The following is a 24,833-nucleotide window of genomic DNA, read 5'->3' on the forward strand; positions in this document are numbered from 1 at the left end:
GATGGCTTGTGTTGATAAATGGCATGGCATTAATTTTAAAACGTATTGTATGATAGAGAAAATTATGTATTACTGTTAGTAAAAATAAAGCTGCATCTGATTATGCTATGTTAGCTACTTCACAAAATAGTGTTTTTCTCTGAGGCATGGTAAAGCATGGTACTCGCAAAACATCAAGAAAATTGATTTAAACAATAAGACTAAACGTGTTGAGCTATATAACAACAATTAGTTTTCTGTCTATAAATATATCAAAACAGTTGTTCCCCAAAACGTGTAATATATTAAAGCGTCTTTGGTGTTTCGATGGTTTTTACAAAATAAAACCAGAAACCGAGGGTAACGCGGGTATGATGCAACTGACAGGCGACTCCTCACACGTCTCGGAGCCTTGGTTAAAATTGCATTTTTCTCACGATTTACAAATAGTTGGAAACATTTGGGATATTGTAAGTACTCAAGTGAACAAAATATATAACACTGGCCTAGTGGTTTTTGGATATTTTACTGCAAAACCACAAAAGTGGTTTTTGGATTTTTACTTAGGGCCCCTAATAACCTAAACATGCCCCTGCCTGGCATCATCTCACAATAATTTAGGTAATTAAGTACTTCAACTTATACTAAACAAAGATGAGAAATGTTGCATTGGCAACTAGCTGAAATAAAATAATTTTTTTAATACTTTATTTTAGCCAATGTTGTTTTAATGGTTTTGTTTTTAATTTAAGCTAATAATAATAACCCTGATGAGAGAACAAATAGATGTCAAAAATAAATCTTGTTCATTCAAAACTAGAAATACAGTATTCCATAAAGTGTACTGCTCTGGTTGTATGGCTGCATCCGAAATCTAATACTTCCCTATATAGTAGGCAGAAAACAGTATGTGACAAAAGAACTATGTCACACAGACTCATAAAAAAGTACCCCGATTACCTACACTTCATTCTGTGAGATTCTGAAGTGTGCATACGATGGACCCATGAGGCCACAGGAGAGGATCTGTAAATGGCAGTGAAGTGACACAACTAAGGCTGGTAGGTCACATGATCATGACAGCATGGTGAATGTAATATTATGTCCAGATTACATTCATACTTTATAGAATTTTTTAGCGATCACAAAGTAATTACTTATTCAAAATAGGTAGCCTACTCAAGAGGGATCACGATTTCAGACGCAGCCTGAATGCGTTTAGCAAATGTAAAGTCTCATATGTATTCAATGCATGCAGAATACTGAGTACACTAGTACTATTACTGCATGCTTATACAAAAGTTGCAGTAATGAGTGAAAGTGAATTTGTCCCCTTTATATATTTTAAGTAACATTTAAATACATAGCCTGCTTATTCAAAATAACCATTTCAGCTGATGGTGCATCAATCATTCTTAATCACTTCCAGAATATTTCATAACATTTTATCTAAGAACTCCATTATTCAGCTTTTATTAAACAAATGGAGTAGGCTATATCTTAAAAACATTTTCCACAAAACAAATCTCCATGGTGATCAGAACATTAAATATGGGACCACATATTTCATAGCCAATCTATTTCTTCACTGTTATGGCAACAATTTATATAGGCTATATTTATTCTTATTTTTCATAATGGCCTATTCTGCTTCTCCTGCCTTTTTGAACACAGTGGATCTTTTTTCAGTACCTGAAGCTATGGTTTTATTTTTCCCTCTAAATAGAATATAGCCTTAAACTTCAAGAATAACTGAAAAACACTTCATTTAACAACCTACAATAAAACTGAAAGCAAGTTTTGTCTCAAAATGTATTGGGTGAATAAATATGCAACATTTAAAAAAAAAAAAAAAAAAAGATTAAATGTTATAAACAATAATCTCAAATTTGTTGTTTCCAACCATTGCACACAACGATCTCTTGGATCAGGTTTTAAAACACAGTTGATTTATGCAACACTGGGGTGCGCGCATCTCGAGCTCGTGCGCTGTTTTTTAGTGTGCTGGGTTGGGCTCGTGCACTGTCTCCAGGCAGCAGTGAGAAACCCCGTAGTAGGAACTAGCTAAGCAGCCTTTAGCATCCAAGATGGCGGGAGCAGACAGCGACGACTCTCTTTACCCTATTGCTGTGCTAATTGATGAACTGAGAAATGAAGATGTTCAGGTAAACGAGATACATAGTTTTACACAAATTTCTAATAGAAATAGACTCAAACGCGTACGTTTGACTTGAAACGAATAGCTAAGCTACCGGTAACATGGGCCTGTCCTAGCTTAGCCTACTGGTTAGCCCCCGGTAGGGACAAGAACATAATTTAGGAATTAAGAGACTGCAATATTATATATTAAATTGACTGGCAGCTAAAGCCACCAGTATGTAATTTAGCAAATCCGAATGTATTATTTCATCTGTATACAATGACCCACTTTCATTTGTAAATAAAGTGTGACGCAGAACAGTTTGCATGATTGCTAATAACTTAGCTGTTCTGTGATTTACCTGTAAACATGTATGTCATTGACTAGTTTACTTAAATAGAGAATCCCATTATTTCACTTAAAGACATTTTAAAGCACGTTAAAATTTGTAGAGAATAAGCCTGACACGACTGTTGAATTAGTTTGCATTTTGAACACATTGACAGTTTGTCATTTCAAGAGAAGATGATTCAGTAGTTAAGACACTGCCAAATTTATTAGTTAACTTTTAGTTAATGAAATGTGGAATATGTATTGCGCATTTTGTGTATCGTGTTAAAATATATCGAAGTACTGATTTTTAGTTAAGATCTCCAATAGATGAGCTAATTTCCTCCTATTATAAAGATACAGGATAGGAATCAAGTAAGAAAATTAATGGTTTAGTATTTTTGGTCTCAATGAATTGTGAACGATGTGATTATTATAAGTGTCATCTATCAAGCTATCTTTTAGAGAAACCGAGACCAGTAGTTTGTTTGGTCCCTCGGCGAGTCAGCTGTTTCACCATCAAATATATTTAGACTCTCTTCTTACAGATTTCTGGTCTTTTCTTCTTATAGTTACGATTGAACAGTATTAAGAAACTGTCCACCATCGCCCTAGCTCTGGGGGTGGAAAGGACACGCACTGAACTTCTACCTTTCCTCACAGGTAAGGTTTTTTGAAGACTGCTGGTTTATTTCATCGCCAAAATCACAATAACACATTTATTTTAGATGTAGTAAACCATTTCACTCATGAATGCTTCTTGTTCAATTTCTCATATTTTGTGATTGATCAGATACCATCTATGATGAAGATGAAGTTCTGCTTGCCCTTGCTGAGCAACTGGGGAACTTTACCATGCTGGTTGGAGGTCCTGAATATGTGCACTGTCTCCTCGTAAGCTTTTTGATTTCAGAAATTGACTCAAAATAATTTAACTAAGAGACTGAATTTGAATTTGTTTGCTTGTGACTTTTCTTACTTGTGTCTTGGGCTTTTCAGCCCCCTTTGGAGAGTCTGGCTACAGTTGAAGAGACAGTGGTGCGAGACAAGGCAGTGGAGTCTCTGCGGAAGATCTCCCATGAGCACTCTCCAGTTGACCTGGAAGTGCACTTTGAGCCTCTGGTGAAGCGTTTGGCCAGCGGTGACTGGTTTACATCACGTACTTCTGCCTGTGGTCTCTTCAGTGTCTGCTACCCACGAGTTTCCAGTACAGTCAAAGCTGAGATTCGCCAGTAAGTTCAGCATAATTGTGAAGAGTGTTTTACTTTTTTCAGTTTGGAAATATTGATGTATTAAATTCAGGATTGCTTACACCAAGAGCATATTGAAAGAAAAAAAAATAACTTAACAAAAAACAACCCATTTGACAGCAGTTTTGTGGAAATTGCTGACAAATGCCCAAAATCGTATGCAATATAGTGTTCGTTGACATGATGGTCGCGTTGTGTGTGTTATCAAAGACACAATCTGAGAGAAGTGCTGATGCCCGGACCTGGACCTGTCTGCTACTCATGTGAGACATGTAGTGTGAAATGTGTTTTTGACTGGAAATGACACTGGCAATGACTTGCAGCCAGTGAGAAAGCAAGATACAGGGTGAGGGAAAGTTCAAGGGGAGGAGTCATAGACCTGCAACAGAACATCAGCAACCATTCTCTTCTTCATATTCTTGTTTTTTTCTCTTTTGCTGCAAATCTCTTGTAACGCAAGCTACTTGTGGGCTACACAAAGAAATTCTCCAGTCTCACTCGTGATCTTATGTTATTTCCTGGTAGGGCTGGGTGGTATATCGAGTTTGTATGATATCGATATATTTTTTTTATATGCGATACAGAATGAGGCAATACTTCTGCTAGCGAATCTCCTCTAAACTTCATCATAGACTTCCATGAAGGAGCGCCGCCGCGCCCATGTGGGCCAAACAGACGGAGCACAATATAGGATCGCCATAACTCTGACTACTTAACTCTAACTCTTACTTTTAGATTGTAATGTTTTGTTAGAATGTAATGTAATTTCGCCTTTTTGCACATATATAACATGGACTACTTGATTACAATCAGTATATTTGTTTTAATAGCCTTCAGTATGAACATTGTTTGTAGGACATTAGGCATTTTGCATTTTTTAAATATTTACAGTATTTTGCCATTTAGCCAAAAAATACCGAGATATGGCTTTTTGCCCATATCGCCCAGCCCTATTTCCTCTATCACTTTTCTCGTGTGTTTGGTTGTGAAGTGTAGTTTGTAGACCGGACATAGATGTCGCTGATCTGTTGTGCAATGTGCACTCAACAGCAGCTAGATGGTTGTTTAGTGAGAGAAGAACAGCAACTCAACGACTTTAAAAATCTTGTGGAGTGTTCTCAGCATTACTTTAAAAACACCATAAAAAAATCAAAATAATTTTTGATAGGAATATTACAGTATTTATCAGTGATTTTTTCCATGTGCATAATTATTTTTTTTATTTGCATTCATGTGCCCTTGTAATCTTTAATCAGCTTTTGCTGAATACATAAATAGTATTTTTTTTTTTTACTGTATTATAGTAAAAAGATGAATGTAATGCAATTATTTTATTTAAATCAGCATAAATTAAAAATGTCAGTGCAAGAGATAACAAGACATAACAAGTGGAGGAAATTTGGCAAAATCCACAGAATAAGAGAAAAATGTTTTGTTATTCCTTTGAATGTTAGAATCGGAATGCAAAAAATATAGTCTTATAGACGCCCTTTTATGTTGCAAGTCACAGACTGGACTGATGAAACCTGCAATGATTAGTCTACTATTAAAGCAGGAATTTGATGTAAACAGTAAGTCTACATAATATTTACATGTGCAGTTCATAGGGGACATACGTACATAGTAGTTACAGCATGAAATATTTAAACCTATAACATTTTACATGGGTAACTTTTAAACAGCCTATAACATTTTTATCTCACAATTCTGACTTTTTTTCTTGCATTTTCGTGTTTATATCTCCCAGTTCGGACTTTATATCTCGCAATTAAGTTTATATCTTAATTCTGAGGAGGAAAAAAATCAGAATTGTGGGATATAAACTTGCAATTCTGAAGAAAAAAGACAGAATAATGAGTATCTCACAATTTGTAATAAACTAAACTTGGATTTGCAGGGAGAAAGTCAGAATTGTGAGATATAAACTCAAAATTATTTATTTATTTTTTCTTCTTTTATTGTGTGGCTTCCATTGACTGCTACTGCAGAACTGTAATTTTCTGCCACCAGATAGGATTTAGAGTGAAAATGTGCTTAATTGTCATGAAAATAATCTGACAATGAAAATTATCCTAAAACAAAGTGAGAGTTTCTTTTGATTTGAGTAAAATATGAACCAGACTAGGGATGCACCGATCCAATGTTCAGTATCGGTATCTCTTCCAGTGCTGCAGTTTTTGCTGATCAGACTGGATAGATCCAAATCCGATACTGTGTGTACTTATGGTTGTTACTGTTAAGGCTGATTTATACTTCTGCATCGGACCTACGCTGGAGCCTCTGCGCCTTAGGCTATGTGTCTGTTTTCATTTATACTTCTGCGTCGTTGTCTGTGTCGATGTGCATGCAGACCACTAGTAGGCAGTGTCCACGGTAATGTTGAGTATCGAGGCAAAAGTCGAAGAAGCAGCTTGTCGTGTTGTCAGAGAAGCTTACAAATAGAAACGGCAAATGGGTAACGACTTTTGTTGCAGTTTGACTGTATGTTTCCCCATAAACAGCGTTTTTCATTCCTATTGAAGTTGAAAACGCTTGCTCTTCTCCTATTGCTCTGCGCCAGTTTTTTGAGGGGTTCTAGCAGACCAATCACAGCGCTAGCGGTCCGCGTAGAATTGACGCGTTGTTACATTTTTGAAGAGGTGTGCGTCAGGCAACGTCGTAGGCTGTGCGTGGTGCAAACAGCCTACGCCATAGCTATGGCGTACACTCGATGCAGAAGAATAAATCAGCCTTTAAGCTCCTTTAAGGCAAAACACATTATAAAAGACCATGAAAGTTTTCGTGCACTACATTCCAATTCTTCCAAATCTATTTGATAGCTTAAAGGGGATAGTTCACCCAAAAATGAGAAATTATCCCATGATTTACTCCCTCTCAAGCCATCTGCAATGTTTTGTAGACCCCCCAAAAAATGCTTCCATCAATCATAAATATAATCCACACAGCTCCACACACATAGAGGTAAAGATATTCTACAATGATCAAAAAAAAAAAGCACTGCTTTTGACTGATACTCAGAATTTGGGTATCGTAATTGGATTGGTTATGAAAAATGGTATTGGTGTATCCCTAATCCAGACATGTTTTTAACATATTTTGTGACATTCACCCCAATGTAAATGTATATTAAATGCATTCCTGCTGTTCACATCACTTCTGTCTTTTGCTTTGGCATGCTCCTTGTATCGACAATATCGGCAGCTGTAAAACAGGACTCCAGACCCAATAGCTTGTATCTTTTTTACAGAATCTATAACACATTCTGTCAACAGGCATATTTTTGTCCCTGGTCTGACTGGGGCCATAGGAATGTATGGTTTATTGTGGTGATGATTCACTCTTGGCATGAATAGCCATTTAGACTAAGTGCAATTATAGTTATAGTAGTGTTAATGTTAAAATAATCCAAGTGGAAAGGAAAATTTCTACCTCATCATCTTCATTTTCTGTTTAATTGGAAACATGTTAACGCATGTACCATCTCTCCTCAGGCACTTCCGCACCCTGTGTTCTGATGATACTCCCATGGTGCGCCGTGCAGCCGCCTCCAAGCTGGGTGAATTTGCTAAAGTTTTGGAGCTGGAGTATGTTAAGAGTGACATCATTTCCCTCTTCACTGCATTGGCATCTGATGAACAGGTCTGGTTTCAGTAATATTCACTGAAATGTACACACTCTTATTCCGTCATTACTCAAACCACAGCTAAAGGCTCTGAACACACGTTGCATGACAAGACCAATGCAGTCTTGAAAGGTTTTCATTGCGTTTATGTAATTCAGTGCTGAAGCAGAATCGTATGGTAAATATCAAAGTGTTTTCTTCTGACATCTGAATGCAAACATTTACATCACTGTAGGACTCTGTTCGTCTCCTGGCTGTGGAAGCTGGCGTCAGCATTGCCACTCTGCTGCCTCAAGAGGATCTGGAAGCTCTGGTAATGCCCACCCTGCGCCAGGCAGCAGAGGACAAGTCCTGGAGGGTTCGCTACATGGTTGCAGACAAATTCTCTGATGTAAGCATAATTATGTGTGTTAACCATGTAGTTAATTATGTGCAATTAAATTTTATTGGAAAATCCAAGTATTTACCACAAAATGCTGTTTGCATGCTGTGGGACAGCTCCCTCCCCAAATGGTTCATAATTCTCCTCACGATCATAACTACACTACCATTCAAGTGTTTGGGCTCAGTAAGATGTTTTTGAAAGAAGTTTCTTACACTCACCAAGGCTATTATTGTGAACTGTTATTGCAATTTAATGTTTTCTATTTTAATATATTTTAAAACATAATTTATTCCTGTGATGCAAAGCTGAATTCAGCATCATTACTACAGTCTTCAATGTCACATGATCCTTCTAATATGCTGATTTGGTGCTCAAGAATTAAATACTGCTCAATATTTTTGTGGAAACTGATCTTTTTTTTTTTTTTCCTCAAGATTCTTTGAATGGAAAATTCAAAAGAGCTGCATTTATTTAAAATAGCAATCTTTTGTAACTGTCTTCACTGTCAGGTGTAATCAATTTAATGCATCCATGCTACAGAATGCAGTTTTAATTTGACTGATGTTCAATGCTGGTCTCTTACTCAGTGGGAGCAGTTTCAAACAAATCTGTAATCTGTTGAAGCGACTAATCTGTGTGTGCCTTTCTAGTATACCGGGCACACTGCGATCAGCAAATTCTTGATGCTGACTGATATATCAAAAGCGACAAGCTTCAATCTTTTATTGTGAGCTTGGCTTAAGTGAGTCTGATATAAACTGAGTAACCACTCTGACAGTTGATCCAATAAAGTACTCGTCAAACTGATTCAAACCACTAAATCTTGTCAGGTTCATAAATGAATGTTGGTTCAGGAGTTGCAGAACTCTACTGTTGAATAGTGATGCAGCAATCACGGTTATATGATCTGTATTTGTGTTCCTTTTTAACTTTGTTTTATATTACTAATGTTATATAAGCTTCCTGGAAACCTCTTCCCTAGTATGTATCTGTGCTAAGGTTCAACAGCTGGTTCCACAGTTTCAGGATGACACCTCATAATAGTTCACTGGTCTCTATAATCCTGCTCTGATACACATTGTTGTGTATTGTTGTGCAGCTTGACCTAAATGCAGTTCCATGTTATTTTGTCATGTCATTGGATGAAATTGTATTATCCTGAGCTACTCGAAATGTTTGATATTTTACAGGAAAAGAAACGTTGAATGCAGTCAAATCCCTAGAAAAAGCCTGGATGTAAAAAGCAATGAACACAGGCATTTTTGACCTGCTTTAGAAATGAGTTATGTACCTCATCTCACACTCAGAGCTAGAATAGACTTCATTGTATCCTAGCGTGCATCGGAAGTGCCTTTGTCCTTCAGTCTGCAGGAAACACTGAGATGCTACTGTGAAATGGAAATATGAAATGACATGCTTGTCTCTGTGAATTTACAGCTGCAGAAAGCTGTGGGTCCAGAAATCACAAAGAATGACCTAGTGCCAGCCTTCCAGAACCTTCTGAAAGATTGTGAGGCTGAGGTTCGTGCCGCTGCTGCAAACAAAGTCAAAGGTGAGAGATGGCATCAGAGCAGCCATGTAATGTCACCATGAAGCTGAGTACCTCTTCTATTAATGGATTTAAATAAGTAATAAGCATTGGTCTATATGTCAGACAATGGTGCATGCCACATTTTATAAGTACATTCAGAAATGTAAAATACCAGTAAATAAAACAAAATATTTATAAACATTATAAACACTATAAACGTATTTTAGTTCCCCTCAACCCCATCAAATCCTTTAATATTAAGAACAGAACAGTGATGAAAAATGGAAGTATGAAATAAGCTTAAATTATAGTGGCATTCATTATAAAAGTTGATTATACTGCCAGGCGTATTTAACATAGTGGTGTGTGGGAAATAACTTAAACAAATAATCTTGGCTTCTCATTATTCAGGAAATACAAATTTGTGCAGTTTGCTCATATTTTGTTTTGCTTAATGTTAATTGCATTATATGAATCGCAGCACGTTTTAGAAAAAAAGTGACTTACTGAAAACTTTGAAATTTACTGGGGTTTGCTGCTGAAATTTGTGTTTTGTGATAAACCTAATTGTTTATTTATCTTATCCTCAGAATTCTGTGAAAATTTGCCAGAGGACAGCAGAGAGACTATCATCATGACACACATTCTCCCCTGTGTTAAGGTAAAATGCTCAGTCAGCCCATTACGGACACACTAAAGCTGGAGTCGCCTTTGGCTATTTTTTTATTTTACTCACCAGACTTGGTTGAGTTCACGCAGCATTTTATTTCAGCCACCATTTTTTCATATGCGGAGAACGAAATCCAGCGAGAACTATAAAGTGTCTCAGTCCTACGTCACCAGATTAATTTGCCTTATCTTCACTGTACCCCAGACCACATTGGAAATGCAACAGGTCTGGGGGGAAAAAGTTCCTGGGACAAATTGTTCCAGCCTCAGAAAAACTGCCAAGAACGGCCACGACGGATGTCTGTACCTACAAACGTCTGAAAAATGAATTAGCCAAATCTATGAAATCTCTTCCTATAAAAACTATATAATATTTTAGAAATAAAAACAGTACAAATAAATTTATGTTCAGCTTTTATTTGTATTTAGCCTTCATACAAACATAAAAATAAACATAAGACTCACTCACTTTAGTAATATTAATATCTTTAACATTAAACTATAATGTAGGCTGATTTTATTATTCTTAAAGGGTCATGAAACCCCAAAACACTTTTTTTGAGATGTAAACAGATATGTATAGGCTGCACATCATTGAAAACACTAAAGGTACTCAATGTTATTCATAAGTGAAAAATAGTTATTTTTGCATTTTTCATAGCGATTTTTGTCTTCCTGTTTGAAAAGCTGAGTCGGAGCAACGACACAAAATCTGACGACATCGTGTACTTTCGGCCCAAGTATGGGCATGGTCGAACATGCTGACGTAGACCGTTTCGAGCGAATCTTGACATATGTATTCATGACATAAAGCTAATTTAATCCAATTACTGCGCTGTAGTGTGCATAAGATTATAATTGCAGTATTATGCATGAGGAAGCATCACTTCTCTTGGAAGTGGATTGTTTTGCTGTAATCTACCAGCACAAATGGAAAATATGTTCGCATGAGATCGCATTACAGCGGATAATTCAAATAACACAAAAGTGCTGCTCATTCACCTCTGCTTGCTCTAGCTGCGTTCAAATACGCAAGCCGTAGGCTGTTTACCTCAGCACAGCACGTGTGTTGTTTGTATTTTGCTCACGATGCGGTCAGAACTGGAGTTTGAATACGAACACATGAAAAATACGGTTGTTTTTATGATATACAGGCGGAGTGCGCATGTGCTCGGTTTCAGTTTAATAACACTAGCCACGTGACACATAGCTCATACAGAAGTATCCGTGTTTAAAGCGGGTGTGTCTCATACGTCCTGAAAAGTGAAGCTGCGGGCTCTTTGATCGCCCCCTGGAGGCTGGATGCAGTACAGGTCATAAACCCCGCCCTCTCAGTGCAGACGAATGAGACTTCAGTGAAAACTTAAAAATAAATTCTGCTTCAAATAAAACTTTCTGAAAGATGGTTTTGGTCATTTAAGGTAGTTGTTATCACGCTGATATATATTCAATTGTTCGTTTTTGTGATGATTTAGATTTTAGCTAGCAATTTGATGCTATAAAAACGGGGCGTGTCGTCATGATTCGAAGTTGATTGACAGCTTGTCTGAGGACTGTCGGAGCTTCGAGGGGAGATTGAACTTTTTTCTGTAACATTAAATGTGGGCGCTATAAGCTAATTAATAAATGTTATTAGTTAAGATAACACACCTAATGTTAACCATGTCGGGAAAAAGCAGGTGATCGTTATCTGGCAGTTACTTATTATTTTTATGGGTATAAAATAATAATTAGCTGGACAAAACTAATGATAGCTTACTCTAATTACAGCAATCAATCTCCTGTAACGTTAGTTGAACTTGATTTAAAATGGCAGGACCGTTTCTGACGATTTAGAGTTGTTTCTAGTGGTATATTATATTGATTTTATCTACTGAATTTGCTGTTTCAAAAATATTATTGCTCTAGAAACAGAATAGCCTATTATTTTATAGGTAGAATTTTAAATTGTGTGTAATTTTTATAGTCTATTTAAAATACATGAATGATGACGCAGTCGTCTGGGCGGAAGTTTGATATCGCGACTCCGCCTCCGGGCTCCACTGACGATTACTTCTGCGCATGCCCAGGCTACAAACTTTTTTTTTTTTTTTGACGTATTGCGTAACGTGTCAGCGCCCATTCATTGGCCCATTTTGGCTTCAGTTCAGTACAATGGAAGGAAGCGGCGTCGCGTCGTCCATCTTTTTTTACAGTCTATGGTTTAAAGATTTTATTTCACACATTCTCCTGCACCAAACATTAACCAGCACGGTGTAGTTATGCACACATATTTTCATCAAGTTGTGGAAGCTTGTTCCGTCGCATTTGCATCAGGTGTACTCATTTTGTAAAACTTGCCGCGTTTGATCTTAGCGTACAACTGTTGAGCACTGGCTGGTGGCTGCATTTCTCTGTGGTGTACGTCATCACGCAAATAGCCAATCACGTTCTGCTCTTTCTAACGGCTGCACCTCAAGTCAGTGATGCTGTAATGTATATATCGAAATACCGGAAATGTTAAAAAATCATATCACCGTTATCGAAAAAAATTATATCGCGATATATATTGATATTGAATTATTGTCCAGCCCTAATATAGATTAGCTACAGAAACTGAATTAAGTAATCAAATGTAAAATAACACTGCATGTTCTTCACTGTATAAATTAAATATAGATGAGTCCTAAAAAGTTTCAAAAGTTCAGTCTAGAGCAGTGAGTGAGGTTTTTTTTCTTTTTTTTTTTTTTTTTACGCAATGAGTCATTTGTTGTTTGATTACACAGATAGCAGCAGGAATATTAGACTGCTGTCACTTTAAGACATAATGCATGGATCCAGTATACTGATACTTTTGTCTTTCTCAACTGTTTACGTTCACTTAATACATAAATGAATGTTTACTTGGATACTCACCAAGACAGGAATGTCGATATAATTGTGTGAATTTGTCCGTTCATGTGCAAGACGATGTGAAAGATAACTTAATTCTGTATTCACGTGCAGTCAGAAGCCACTTTCTTGGCATGCACTTCAAATGTACCGAATTCAGTTCTCTTTCGTGTCTTCTTGCGCTTGAATGTTTAAATTGGCAAGGCTAAAAAACACGTGCAAATGATAAACTTTCATGACGATGCAGCACTGGCCTGATCGGGACAGTGACCATTCCGTCAACTTTTAGCCATTGGGCAGTCCTTATTGTCGAGTCCTGCATTTAGATCTAGCGCATCAATTCTCTGTACGTGGCTTGAGCTTAAGCCTCTCTTTTACTCTCATGTTGAGTGCGTATGTGAGAGAAGGTGACAGAGGGCGCTATGAGCCAAACAACAGTGCGTAAAGCTCAGAAGGCAATGAAATTATATCTGCTCTAAATTTATTTTTTGCCTCTAACTCAATCACAGGCAAGTGAAATCGTACAATTTACTAGCCATTGGCTAATTAAAGACCTGTTTCAGTCACCTTGTGTGAAATTTGTTCACATGCTTGTGATTTACTCACATTGTAGAGGGTTGGTCAACAGCATCTCTGCAATCTGTCACTTTTCAGACTGATCGCTTGTTCCTTGTTCCAGTGCTCATCACATTTAATTGGTGTGTAGTTCCAATCCTGGATCAGTTACTGGCAGATAACTCTTGAGTCAGCATCTGTTCTCTAAGTGTCTAAGACTTAAACAAGATCAGATTAACAGTGTGTCATTGTGTCTGTACTCTGACCTACTGGCTGTAGCAACACTAGAACACTTTTCTGCACTGGCTCATTTAATGTGTATCAGTGTTTTCTCCTGGTTTGTAAGAAGCATCTTGTTCTGGTGAAAATGTCTTTGCGTAGATTCAAACCGATGTTGGACAGGTGTTCTAGTAGCTAATATATGTATTTTTGAGAATGTGTCATTTATTTTGTATATGCCCACCAAAATACCTGCAATGGCCCACAGCATAGATGCAAAAATTGACAAGATTCATGATAGCACAGCAGATTTTATTCCAAACCTTTAGTGTAGCTGATGTACATTAGAATCTTTCTCATAAAGAGAGCTTTCATATATTTCATTGCAATAGAAACATTCAACATGTTCCAAGTGCAGTAATTATTTTATTACATTTTTTTATTGCATTGCATTACACAAGTTCTTTCCTCTGCAATGTAAAAGTCTCCTGAGTAAAAACCGTAATGTTGAAACATTACAATTTACAAATTACAATAATTGCTTTCTATCTTAAAGGTCCCGTTCCTCATGATCCCATGTTTCAAACTTTAGTTAGTGTGTAATGTTGTTGTTAGAGTATAAATAAAATCTGTAAAATTTTAAAGCTCAAAGTTCAATGCCAAGCGAGATATTTTATTTAACAGAAGTCGCCTACATCGAACGGCCAGTTTGGACTACATCCCTCTACTTCCTTCTTTAATGACGTCACTAAAACAGTTTTTTGACTAACCTCCGCCCACAGGAATACACAAGAGTTGCGTTTGTAGAGTGTGTTTGTCGCCATGTCGTCGAAACGCTGTTATTTTCATCCCGCAGTCCAATCACCGGGTCTGATTCCGGCTCAAATTGATAGGGTAAAATTAAAGACATGTTTACAATAACACTGAGCGCGTGCATCTCCACGTTATGGTAAGAGGCGTGACCTTTCCGGGCAAGATGCGCTAAACTGCTGTCGAATCACAACACAGGAACCGCTGGCACAATCAGAACTTGTTACGTATTTCTGAAGGAGGGACCTCATAAGACAAGGAAGTCATCAGCCCGTTTTTATGACAGTGGAAACAGCGGTATACAGATAAGTAAATTATGTGAAAAATACTGTTTTTTTTTTTTTTTTTAACACGTGAAACATGAACACATGTTATATTGCACACTATAAACACAATCAAAGCTTCAAAAAACCACGGAAAACGGGACCTTTAATATATTAAAATGTAATTTATTCCTTATTAAAATTTCCAGCATCATTACTCCAGTCTTCAGTGTCACATGATCCCCCAGAAATCATTGTAATATGCTGATTTGGTGCTCAAGAAACATTTCTTATCATTATAAGTGTTGAAAACAGTTGTGCTGCTTAATTTTTTGTGGAAACCATGAAACATATTTTTCAGGATACTTGAATAGAAAATGCAAAAGAACAGCATTTAAAAAAAAAAAATATATATATCTTTCTTGTAAGATTATAAATGTCTTTACTGTCACTTTTAATCATGTAACTTATGTAAGTAATAGTTGATTTTGCTGGAAATGTGGTGCAGTGAGATTTCACACTTTGTAGCCTTCAGGTATTACTAGGGGAACGCCTGTGATTCAGGGATTAACTGCATTTAGCCATTTAATAGTGAAAGTTTATTTGTATGTGTTTTGAAGTCTTGCCAATTTAAAACTCAAGCATTTTTAAACAATTCAAATGCAAGAAGAGGCTAATTTCTCAATCCCACGTTGTTTTCTGTGCGCACACACTCAAAGCATGCATGCTCACAGAGGTGTCTTTCAGATGGCGCACGAACACACAATTGAGCTGTTTCGCGACTCCTTGAGCTTGAATGGACACAGAGACACACACACACACACACACACAAAATGATCTCAAAATCCCCGTCTCGACAAGTATTCTTGTATACAGTTGGGTTATAAAGTCTTAAGTGAACCTAAACAGTTGAGATGACTTGAGAAAGAAATTGGAATATTTCATCATATTGGTTCCATGCATTCGGTTGTGCATTTGTACATTGATTCCATGCATTTAGTGACAGCAGCCTAAAAATAACTGTCATTAATTGTCAAACAACAAAACAACTTTAACAATTATTAATCTATATGTAATTTATACAGTGAACACTATGCATGCAGTGCAATTACAATTTTATTTATATTACATTTCTGTACATGAATACTACTGTTAGGCCTAACTTTATTTGTAACTGTTATAGTATTTATCTGTTTTAATTTGTGTATTCTTATTTTTACTGTCTGTTCACTTGTCTTTTAAGGAGGTTTGAACTTTATTAGTTAGGAGTTTTTGCTGTGGTATCGTAGTACTTAAAGTGATTTTAAGTTAAATGTTAAGCAAAGTTACATTTGTCTTAAACCCTCAATTTTTATTTGTTTGTTTATTTTATTTGCTGATCCAAAAAATATGATCTGTGACTCAAACCATAATATGATCTGAACTGTTTTGTGATCCATTTATTTCCATTGATTGTTTGCTCCTCTGTCAACAGGAACTTGTCTCAGACACTAATCAGCATGTGAAGTCTGCGCTGGCGTCAGTCATTATGGGCCTCTCCACCATCTTAGGCAAAGACAACACCATTGAGCACCTGCTTCCCCTTTTCCTGGCCCAGCTCAAAGATGAGGTAAGCCTGCTGTGTGTGTGTGTGTGAGAGAGGTCTGGCTGAGGTAATTTGCGTCATGTTCCAGTCACAGATGATACTTCTGTGCAACTGCTCACTTTGATCCTGTCGAGGTGAGGCATTGCTAATGCTAGCCTTTTAGTTGAAAGCAGAAAGCATTGAAGTGAGAGATGAATGGATGAGTGCAGCACAATATCTCACGTCTCATCTCTTTATTTTACTGGGTCTTTTTGTTGCTTGCTGCTGTCTGTATTGCAATCGCTTTTCTTTAAGTTGCTTGGGAGTAGTCTTTGAACATCTGTCAGTCACACAGACTGCATGAAATAAATAGAACAAAGCCACCTCCTGGACAGCAGCTTGCATTGATCCATGTTTTAAAAACAGGAAGCAGTTTCCTGTTCGGTGTTAGTCCTGTTTAGTGCTGTGTATTAAAAAAAAAAAAAAAAAAAAAAAAAAAAATCTTATCACATAGTTGTCAACCTGTGATTGTGACACTGAAATGGTTAACATCCTTGCTGACTGCATGCAGAGTAGGCTTGCTGCGATAGTTGGTGTTACTGGTGTTCAGCCGCAACACCGGTTACATCACTTGCACACCCCCCACTGCCGTTTTATTTTTTTACAGTAATAAAAGTTAATTTAGTTCAGTTAGAGAAGACATTACAATTAAAAACTGAACCCGTCTGCTCAATTCCGCATGAGCCAAATGAGTCGCAGCACAGATAAGCAGCAGGATTCAGATTTTATTTATCACGTGACGAGAGTAACTAGCAGACTGACGAGGCGATGGTGTATTTAGATTCAAAGCGAAATTTTATTTTATAGGAATGAACTGAAAACGCTCACTCTTCTCCGCGCCAGTGGATAAGCACCGTTATGAATGCCAGTGCGGCCATGCGCATTTTACTTTCGCGAATTCGCGATTTTAAAAGTGGGGTGCAAAAGAAGGAAAAACTTTGAAATATTTCTATTTAGCTTTAATATATTTTGTATTTAGTTTTAGTAATTAATGTCAACTAATTTTATTTCAGTTAGTTGCCAGTGGTGGTGTTTATTTTTTTTAGCATGTTTTCTGGAATGTTACAAATTTTGTTGTGTCCTTTCTGTAGTGTCCAGAGGTTCGCCTCAACATCATCTCCAACTTAGACTGCGTGAACGAGGTGATTGGAATCCGCCAACTTTCACAGTCTCTACTTCCGGCTATTGTTGAGCTGGCTGAGGATGCAAAATGGCGAGTGCGGCTGGCAATCATCGAATATATGCCCCTTCTGGCTGGACAGCTGGTGAGTCCCAGCTGTCAATGTCCTAGTATGCTTTATCCTGAAATAGGGATCAGACTGTTCTATTGTTCTCAAAGCATTTTAACTAATCATCTTGTTAGCTTATTGCCGCCAAGTCACTTTGGGTCCTGTAAGTTGAGCTAACTGATATGAGGCATATTTTTTTTTTTCTCTTTTTTGTGCTTCTAGGGTGTAGAGTTCTTTGATGAGAAACTCAATTCTCTGTGCATGGCTTGGCTTGTCGATCATGGTAGGTTACTTTTTATTTGAAGTTATAAAAAGCATTCAACTCTGGCACATAATGTGTCCTACACAATGTAGGACTGAGACTTAGAAAGTCTAGTTATTTTTGCAATTCCTTTTGCTTGTAGCAGAAAAATTTAAACCGCATTTATAATGTGTTGGAGTCTGTCAGTAGACTAACACCTTAGTCTCTGTAATCTTTAGTTTATGCCATCAGAGAGGCAGCCACCTGTAACCTGATGAAGCTGGTGGAGAAGTTTGGAGCCGAGTGGGCACAGAACACCATTGTGCCCAAAGTGCTGGGAATGGCCAATGACCCCAACTACCTGCACAGGATGACTACCCTCTTCTGCATTAATGTGAGTCAGAGCTTATCAGCTTTAACAACCAGCTGCTGAGTCATAGAGGTTGGTATGGGGTTGGTGTTGATGCACTTGACGTATGTTTTGACATTAAAATAGATTACGATCTGTCTTGTTATAATAATTCTCTTTGTAGAATGGTGCAACATCCATGAAATTATATTTGGTTGATATCTAAAACTTTCGTTTGGCATCAGTTAGGGTTGTCACACTTTTAAATACACTATTATCGTGGCCAAAAGAATTTACTATAACTGTATTATTGGAAATCTGTAGTTTTAAAAAGACAAAAAAAACAAAAAGCAGATTCATCTAATTTTTTTTTTTTTTTTTTTTTTTTTTTTGGCCAATGAATCACACTCAACATAAGTGTAGGGAGGTGTAGAGGGAGTTTTGAGTCCCAAAACAGTACACACTGTTGTCTTTGCTGTTTATGACTGCAATACCGCCACATACTACACATACTCGTGCTTATTTAGTTCTAACATACATTAACATTAACATAATATTAATAATTTATGGTTATCGTATATAATTATATCATCAGTGCTGCAATGCTGTTTTGGAGCTCTGAACAGTATCTCCAGTAAGTTCTGAAACATAGTGAACTCTCTTATCTGCATTAGGGATGCAACGATCCGATATTCGGATCGGGTATCGGCAGGACGGGACCAATCCAATTCCGATACTGTGCGTCATAAAGGTTCTGTGCACTATATTCTAAGTGTTCTGAAGCCATTCCATAGTTTAATTTGAGGTACAGATGAATATTTAAGTAGTTAAATTAAAGTTCACGTAAATGCCTCCCTCCGCTGCGACTGTCAGTCATTCTCCATTCAGCATTCAGACTGCGTGTCGTGTTCGGGTTACGACAGTCGACACTATGAAACTCTCTCCAAGATGAATCAATGTTTCTATTATTATACTTCATCTGTAGATAATGATACCGGTAATACAATATGCATCAATATATCTTAACTTTGTGCTTTGAACTTTTCAATGCGAAGCGCTGCCGCTGCGCGCTGTGACTCCATGATGCTTCAAGCGTATCATTCTACACACGGGATGCGCATAAGTGCTTTGTGCCGCTCTGTATGGGAGCCGTTAATATTATAATAATATTGCGCAATGAAAGATTAATAGATTTTTTCCGTCCCTGCTAAAAAAAAAAAAAAAAAAATCTTGGTTAACGCGACCTTTGAGATTATATATTATATACACGCCACACTACCGGCAGTGACACTCCACGACCGCGGTGGCGCAGTTGTCATGCCGACCGTCACAGCCTGTGAGGCATACAGTTTATTAGGTAATTTAGTACTTTTCTTATTGTTTGAAGATCGGAACGGATCGGTATCGGCTGATACTGAATCCCAGGTATCGGAAGCGAAAAAGACAGATCGGTGCATCCCTAATCTGCATAGGCAACTGCCTTCAAAGGCAGCGTACTAACTGAGAGCCCGTCCACACGGAGACACGTTTAAATGTATACGTAAGAATTTTGTATCGTATCGGTGTTTCATCCAGACAGATCCAGCGTTTTGTGAGCCTGAACCCGGGTCCCAGAGTGGATAAATCTAAAAACGACACCCTTGCGTTTTTGTGTGTACAGCCAAACCGTATATTTTGTGAAACGATGATGTCATCACCCCATGTCTCGACCCTAGTCAGACACCGCTACGTCGCGTAACAGCAACAACAATAGCAGACTACATGCTTGTGTTCGTGCTGCAGAATCTACTGAGCCTATTAGCTTTACTGAAGTAAAGCTTTATTAATAAGCTTTACTAAAGTTTGTATACAGCGTTTATGTGCATGCTCCAAGTCTTGTTCTCTGTTTTTAGTGTATCTCTGTGGCAGAATTACAGCGCAACATACTGGTCTGGCATGTATACTACATCGCTTTGAGTCGGTTTCAGTGGTTTCGTGTGTACTCAGATATTTCTTGAGGCAAGGAAAAAAAAGGTTGGATAGGGAAAGCTCTGGCTTCGTGTGGATGTGGCCTGTATTTCAACCTTATATAAGTAACAGATTTTAGAGCACTGTTCACATGCAGCTATGGTGATCTTCAAACAAAACATGAGAAACTTTTTATTTTATTTTATTTTTTTTTTTAATTGAATAAAATACATCTATAATTTACCTTTTGGATCAATCCTTCACTTCAGAAATTAGTGTATGATGCCCTTAAATGCTGTCTAGATAGGCAGCAGGGATTGGGAACAGAGCTCATGATCCCTGTAGCAGCACTGATGTGTGAAACTCTGTTTTAGGCTCTGTCTGAGGTGTGTGGTCAGGAGATTACCACCAAACACATGCTCCCTGTAGTTTTGAAGATGTCAAATGACCAGGTAGCCAATGTACGTTTCAATGTGGCAAAGTCTCTTCAGAAGATTGGACCTGTGCTGGACAGCAGGTATGTGATCATCCACATTTGGTCAGAAAAAAAATAAAATAATAATTTCCCTCAATGTGACTCACTTCAGCATCATGTCCCCCTGATGTTTTGATTACAGCTGTCTGCAGACAGAGGTAAAACCGGTGCTGGAGAAACTGGCATCAGATCAAGATATGGATGTCAAATATTTCGCCCAAGAGGCCATCAGTGGTGAGTTCTGCAACTGCTGCTCTTGAGTGTTGTGCAACCAAAATTGCAAACCAAAAAGCTACTATCATTCTTCACAAATACATTCTTCACTGTTTGCAAACATCCTGATGCTGAGATTGACGTTTAGATGTTTATGTTAATATGTGCTGCGTGCTTTCCTCTCAGTAACAAAATAAACGCACAACAGATGTTAGCAGTAAGAAAACAGTAGTTAAGAAAGCATCTGATCATAGTGATGTGGATATGTTTTCACAAGCTCAGCAATTCGGCACTCCAGTCAATTCATGTTTATTTATATAGCACTTCATACAATAGATTGCTTTAAAGCAAGCACCATTACTGTATTAAACATGAAAAAAAACGTAATGACTTTCAATTAGAATTACATAAAGCAGCTCGTCAGTGTATCTGAGCGTTTGGGCACATAAACAGTGATGTCAGACTTAAGCCCTGGGTATACTTCGTACGCTAGTGTACGTGCACAGTCGAACGTACAGCCTTGCAAAGTCTACTTCATTTGATTCATGCGCGTACACCGGCATTCAACAGTTTTGAGCAATCTCTCTCCACGAGTTACAACCCATGTAAACATCTTTGTATTCTTTCATGCTAGAGTTGTACAAATGAGGGTACTTTCTAACCTTTTTGCACAATCTGTCATCTACATAGGCCTCCATTGGTGCTGTAGCTTGCATGCGTTCCAGTCTGTTCCATTTATGGAGTTTTTCTTTGAGTAACTTGTGAATTGACAGCCCAAGGGCACGGTTGTCATAAACGAATTACTGCAAAAAGATATCCGGCGGTGCGCGTACAGTACGCGCGTGCTCTTCTGATGATGAAATTCACGTCTCACGCACTGTCCGCTGACCTTCGCGTAGATGTAAAAAGTGAAGAACACTTTGGGCTTTAAAGGGATAGTTCACCCAAAAATGAAAATTTGATGTTTATCTGCTTACCCCCAGGGCATCCAAGATGTAGGTGACTTTGTTTCTTCAGTAGAACACAAATGATTTTTAACTCCAACCGCTGCCGTCTGTCAGTCGTATAATGGCAGTAGATGGGAACTTCATCTATAAGAGTAAATAAAGCTTGCTTAGACAAATCCAAATTAAACCCTGCGGCTCATGACGACACATTGATGTCCTAAGACACGAAACGATCGGTTTGTGTGAAAAAAAGGACCGTATTTATATCATTTTTTTACCTCTAATACACCACTATGTCCAACTCCGTTCATGACTCCTTTAGTGATGTCTGATCGTGCTCTGACAGCGGCAGTGATGTCTGACACTCATTGAAGTATATGCGCGAGACATCACTTCCGTTGTCAGAGCGCGATCAGACATCACTAAAGGAGTCATGAACGGAGTTGGACATAGTGGTGTTTTAGAGGTAAAAAATGATATAAATACTGTTTGGTTTCTCACACAAACCGATCGTTTCGTGTCTTAGGACATTAATGTGTCGTCACGAGCCGCAGGGTTTAATTTGGATTTGTCTAAGCAAGCTTTATTTACTCTTATAGATGAAGTTCCCATCTACTGCAATTATTTGACTGACAGATGGCAACGGTTGGAGTTAAAAATCATCATTTGTGTTCTACTGAAGAAAAAATGTCACCTACATCTTGGATGCGCTGGGGGTAAGCAGATAAACATCAGATTTTCATTTTTGGGTGAACTATCCCTTTAAGCAAACGTTTCTGGAAATTTCGCTTTGGTGTGCTGTTTCAAACTCCGAAACAAACTCCAAATACACTTCCCGTTGACATCAAACCAGTTCTTTCTTCGATTTTGCTTCTAGAAAATCAGGGCCTTAATACTTTTTACTCTCTTCCTACAGTTCTTTCCTTGGCCTAAAGTACCTTCCTGCTGAACGCAAGACCCATCTCAAGCTGACCTCCATTGTATTTATTGACATCCGAGATCGTCCACTGGACTGTTTATGGAGAAACGATGTGTTCTGTTCCCTCTCAGTGAGAAGTGTTTTAGGGAAACTTGGCTTCTCTCAGTGTTTTTTTTTTTTTTTTTCTTCAACTGTTCACCATATACCATCTTGCTCTTCGTTCCTACCCTGCAATAGGCCCACTGAGCCCCTCTTGCTAACCCTTCACTTTCTAACATCAGCCTGGGGTCACACACTTAGATGGTGTTTTACTATCCACTTAACAATGTAATTAAGCATCATAGGTTTAGAGAAAAAAATAGATGTATTGAGGCATCAGCTGTCTAAATTTAACTTCAGTTATCTGATCTGATGGGCTGAACCATGTTTGCTCTTAGTGCTGATTTTAAGCTCGAGTTGACCCGTGCATGCGCACAGCATGCCAAGGGGGCGAATCACTACTGCAACTTGCAACTATCATTTGAATACTGTTCCTGTGCCCCGTCGTACACTGATTGTTGTTAAACCAAGACCCCATAAAGCACTAGCCGCATGTCTGTTCTTTCAGTGGCGTGCTCTCATACTGTTCTCCCGTTCTCAAAGTGCTTATCTTCTTAAAGGGACCACGACAAATTTCCATCTCCTACCTGCAACTGTTATAACAGAGGATGGGCATTCCTAAATGGCCCTTTTATCTTCAGAAGGCAAGCTTCTCCATTCTGTGCCATTGACCATATTGCACTTTTTTTTTCTTTTTTTTTTTTTTTTTCTTTATTAAAAAAAAAAGATGTTTAACTTTTGTCCTTCCTATGAATGCATCTGCATGCCTCTTGCGCACAGGTTCCATAGGCCATCGGTATATTGAGAAGCTTATTATTCACAGGGCATCTTAAACTCTGTCCCTCAACACATTGCTTTTGCCTGTGATGTTGACTGTCCGATTCTTCAGCTTCAGAATGCAGTCAGTATAGTAGTATATTCTATGTAATGAGTGTCTTTAGAATGTGCTTCGGGTTTTATATGAATATGGTCACATTGCCCTTGATAGAAGGGAACTCAATAAAGAACGTTATATAACCCTATTTCACTCTCTGTGGACCTTCTGTAATCCATCAAGTCATATACAGTAAAATGCAATATAGCGTGAGGAGTGGATTGCAGCAGAGCTGTTTATTGAAGGAGGCATATCTTGAGAAATCAAATTTTCCTTTATCTTTGAAAACCTAGTGCAAAAACTAGTTTTCATAGTACACTGAACTTTCAGAACTCAACTTCTTTACTTTCCAGAGAATGTAAAAAAGAAAAAAACACTTTTCTGCAAATTACTTATGTAAATTGGATTATTTTTATTTTGAACTTTCTATTCATAAAAGAAAAATGCATAATGGTTGCCACAAGATATCCAGTAGCACTACTTTTTTCCACATTGATGATGAGATGTTTCTTGAGCACCCAGTCAGCATATTAAAATGATTTCTGAAGGATCATGTGACACTGACGACTAAAGTAATCACAGGAATAAATTACATTTGAAACATATTTAAATAGAAGTTATTTTAAGTTGTAATACTATTTAACAGTATTGCTGTTTTACTGAATTTTTTATTTAAATAAATGCAGCCTTGGTGAGCAAAAAACCTTAGCGACAAAGCTTCTGATAAAACAGCATAAATATTTGTAGAAAAAGGTTAATTAGGCTATTAAAATAATATTGTGTGTATATATATATATATATATATAGTCAAATGTCATACATTTCTTCTTTTAATTTATACTCTAACCTTTTTTTCTTTGAATTCTTCTCTGCTCACAATGAATAGAACATCTTTTAGTGTTGTGTTGGGGCTAATAAAACACAAAAGAACCAAATGATAAGAAAATAAGTCAGCCAGCTCCAGCAGCTCGGCATATCCTTCTAAAGGGTCCCGTCGTTGAGAAGGAGTGCTTGGTTTATTTTTAACCTGTCAACTTGCCTAATTGGTATACTCAGTTTGGTAAATAAACTGAAGAGTGTCAGTCCTGAGTGATAAAAGAATTAGATTTTCTTATTCGTTTAGAAAACTTTATCCAAATCAAGATGTCATCACTAAAGTCCTGGTAGATTTTAAAACTCGCTCATATTTTCACCGGTACACAATTGGCATGCAAGGTCTAACAGCCTGTGAAAGCTGTCATGGCTTTGAGCATTCTGACAAGGCTGTTATCTGTCTGAATTGTGAAGCTGCT

At 37.6% G+C, this 24,833-nt stretch overlaps 1 protein-coding gene across 1 annotated transcript; it reads left to right on the forward strand.

Moving 5' to 3' along the window:
• The first annotated feature begins 1,960 nt into the window (after positions 1 to 1,960).
• On the forward strand, positions 1,961 to 23,689 carry ppp2r1ba (protein phosphatase 2, regulatory subunit A, beta a). The gene is made up of 15 exons (XM_048190033.1): positions 1,961 to 2,144; positions 3,022 to 3,112; positions 3,243 to 3,343; positions 3,449 to 3,681; positions 7,191 to 7,338; positions 7,557 to 7,712; positions 9,144 to 9,258; positions 9,828 to 9,898; positions 16,099 to 16,233; positions 17,340 to 17,513; positions 17,700 to 17,760; positions 17,958 to 18,112; positions 20,389 to 20,531; positions 20,632 to 20,723; positions 22,566 to 23,689. Exons 1-15 carry the CDS (start codon positions 2,067 to 2,069, stop codon positions 22,580 to 22,582), a joined length of 1,770 nt encoding a protein of 589 aa, XP_048045990.1. The 5' UTR covers positions 1,961 to 2,066; the 3' UTR covers positions 22,583 to 23,689.
• Positions 23,690 to 24,833: the final 1,144 nt, after the last annotated feature.

This window comes from Megalobrama amblycephala, linkage group LG4 (genome assembly GCF_018812025.1).
Source record: "Megalobrama amblycephala isolate DHTTF-2021 linkage group LG4, ASM1881202v1, whole genome shotgun sequence".
Lineage (NCBI taxonomy): Eukaryota > Metazoa > Chordata > Actinopteri > Cypriniformes > Xenocyprididae > Megalobrama > Megalobrama amblycephala.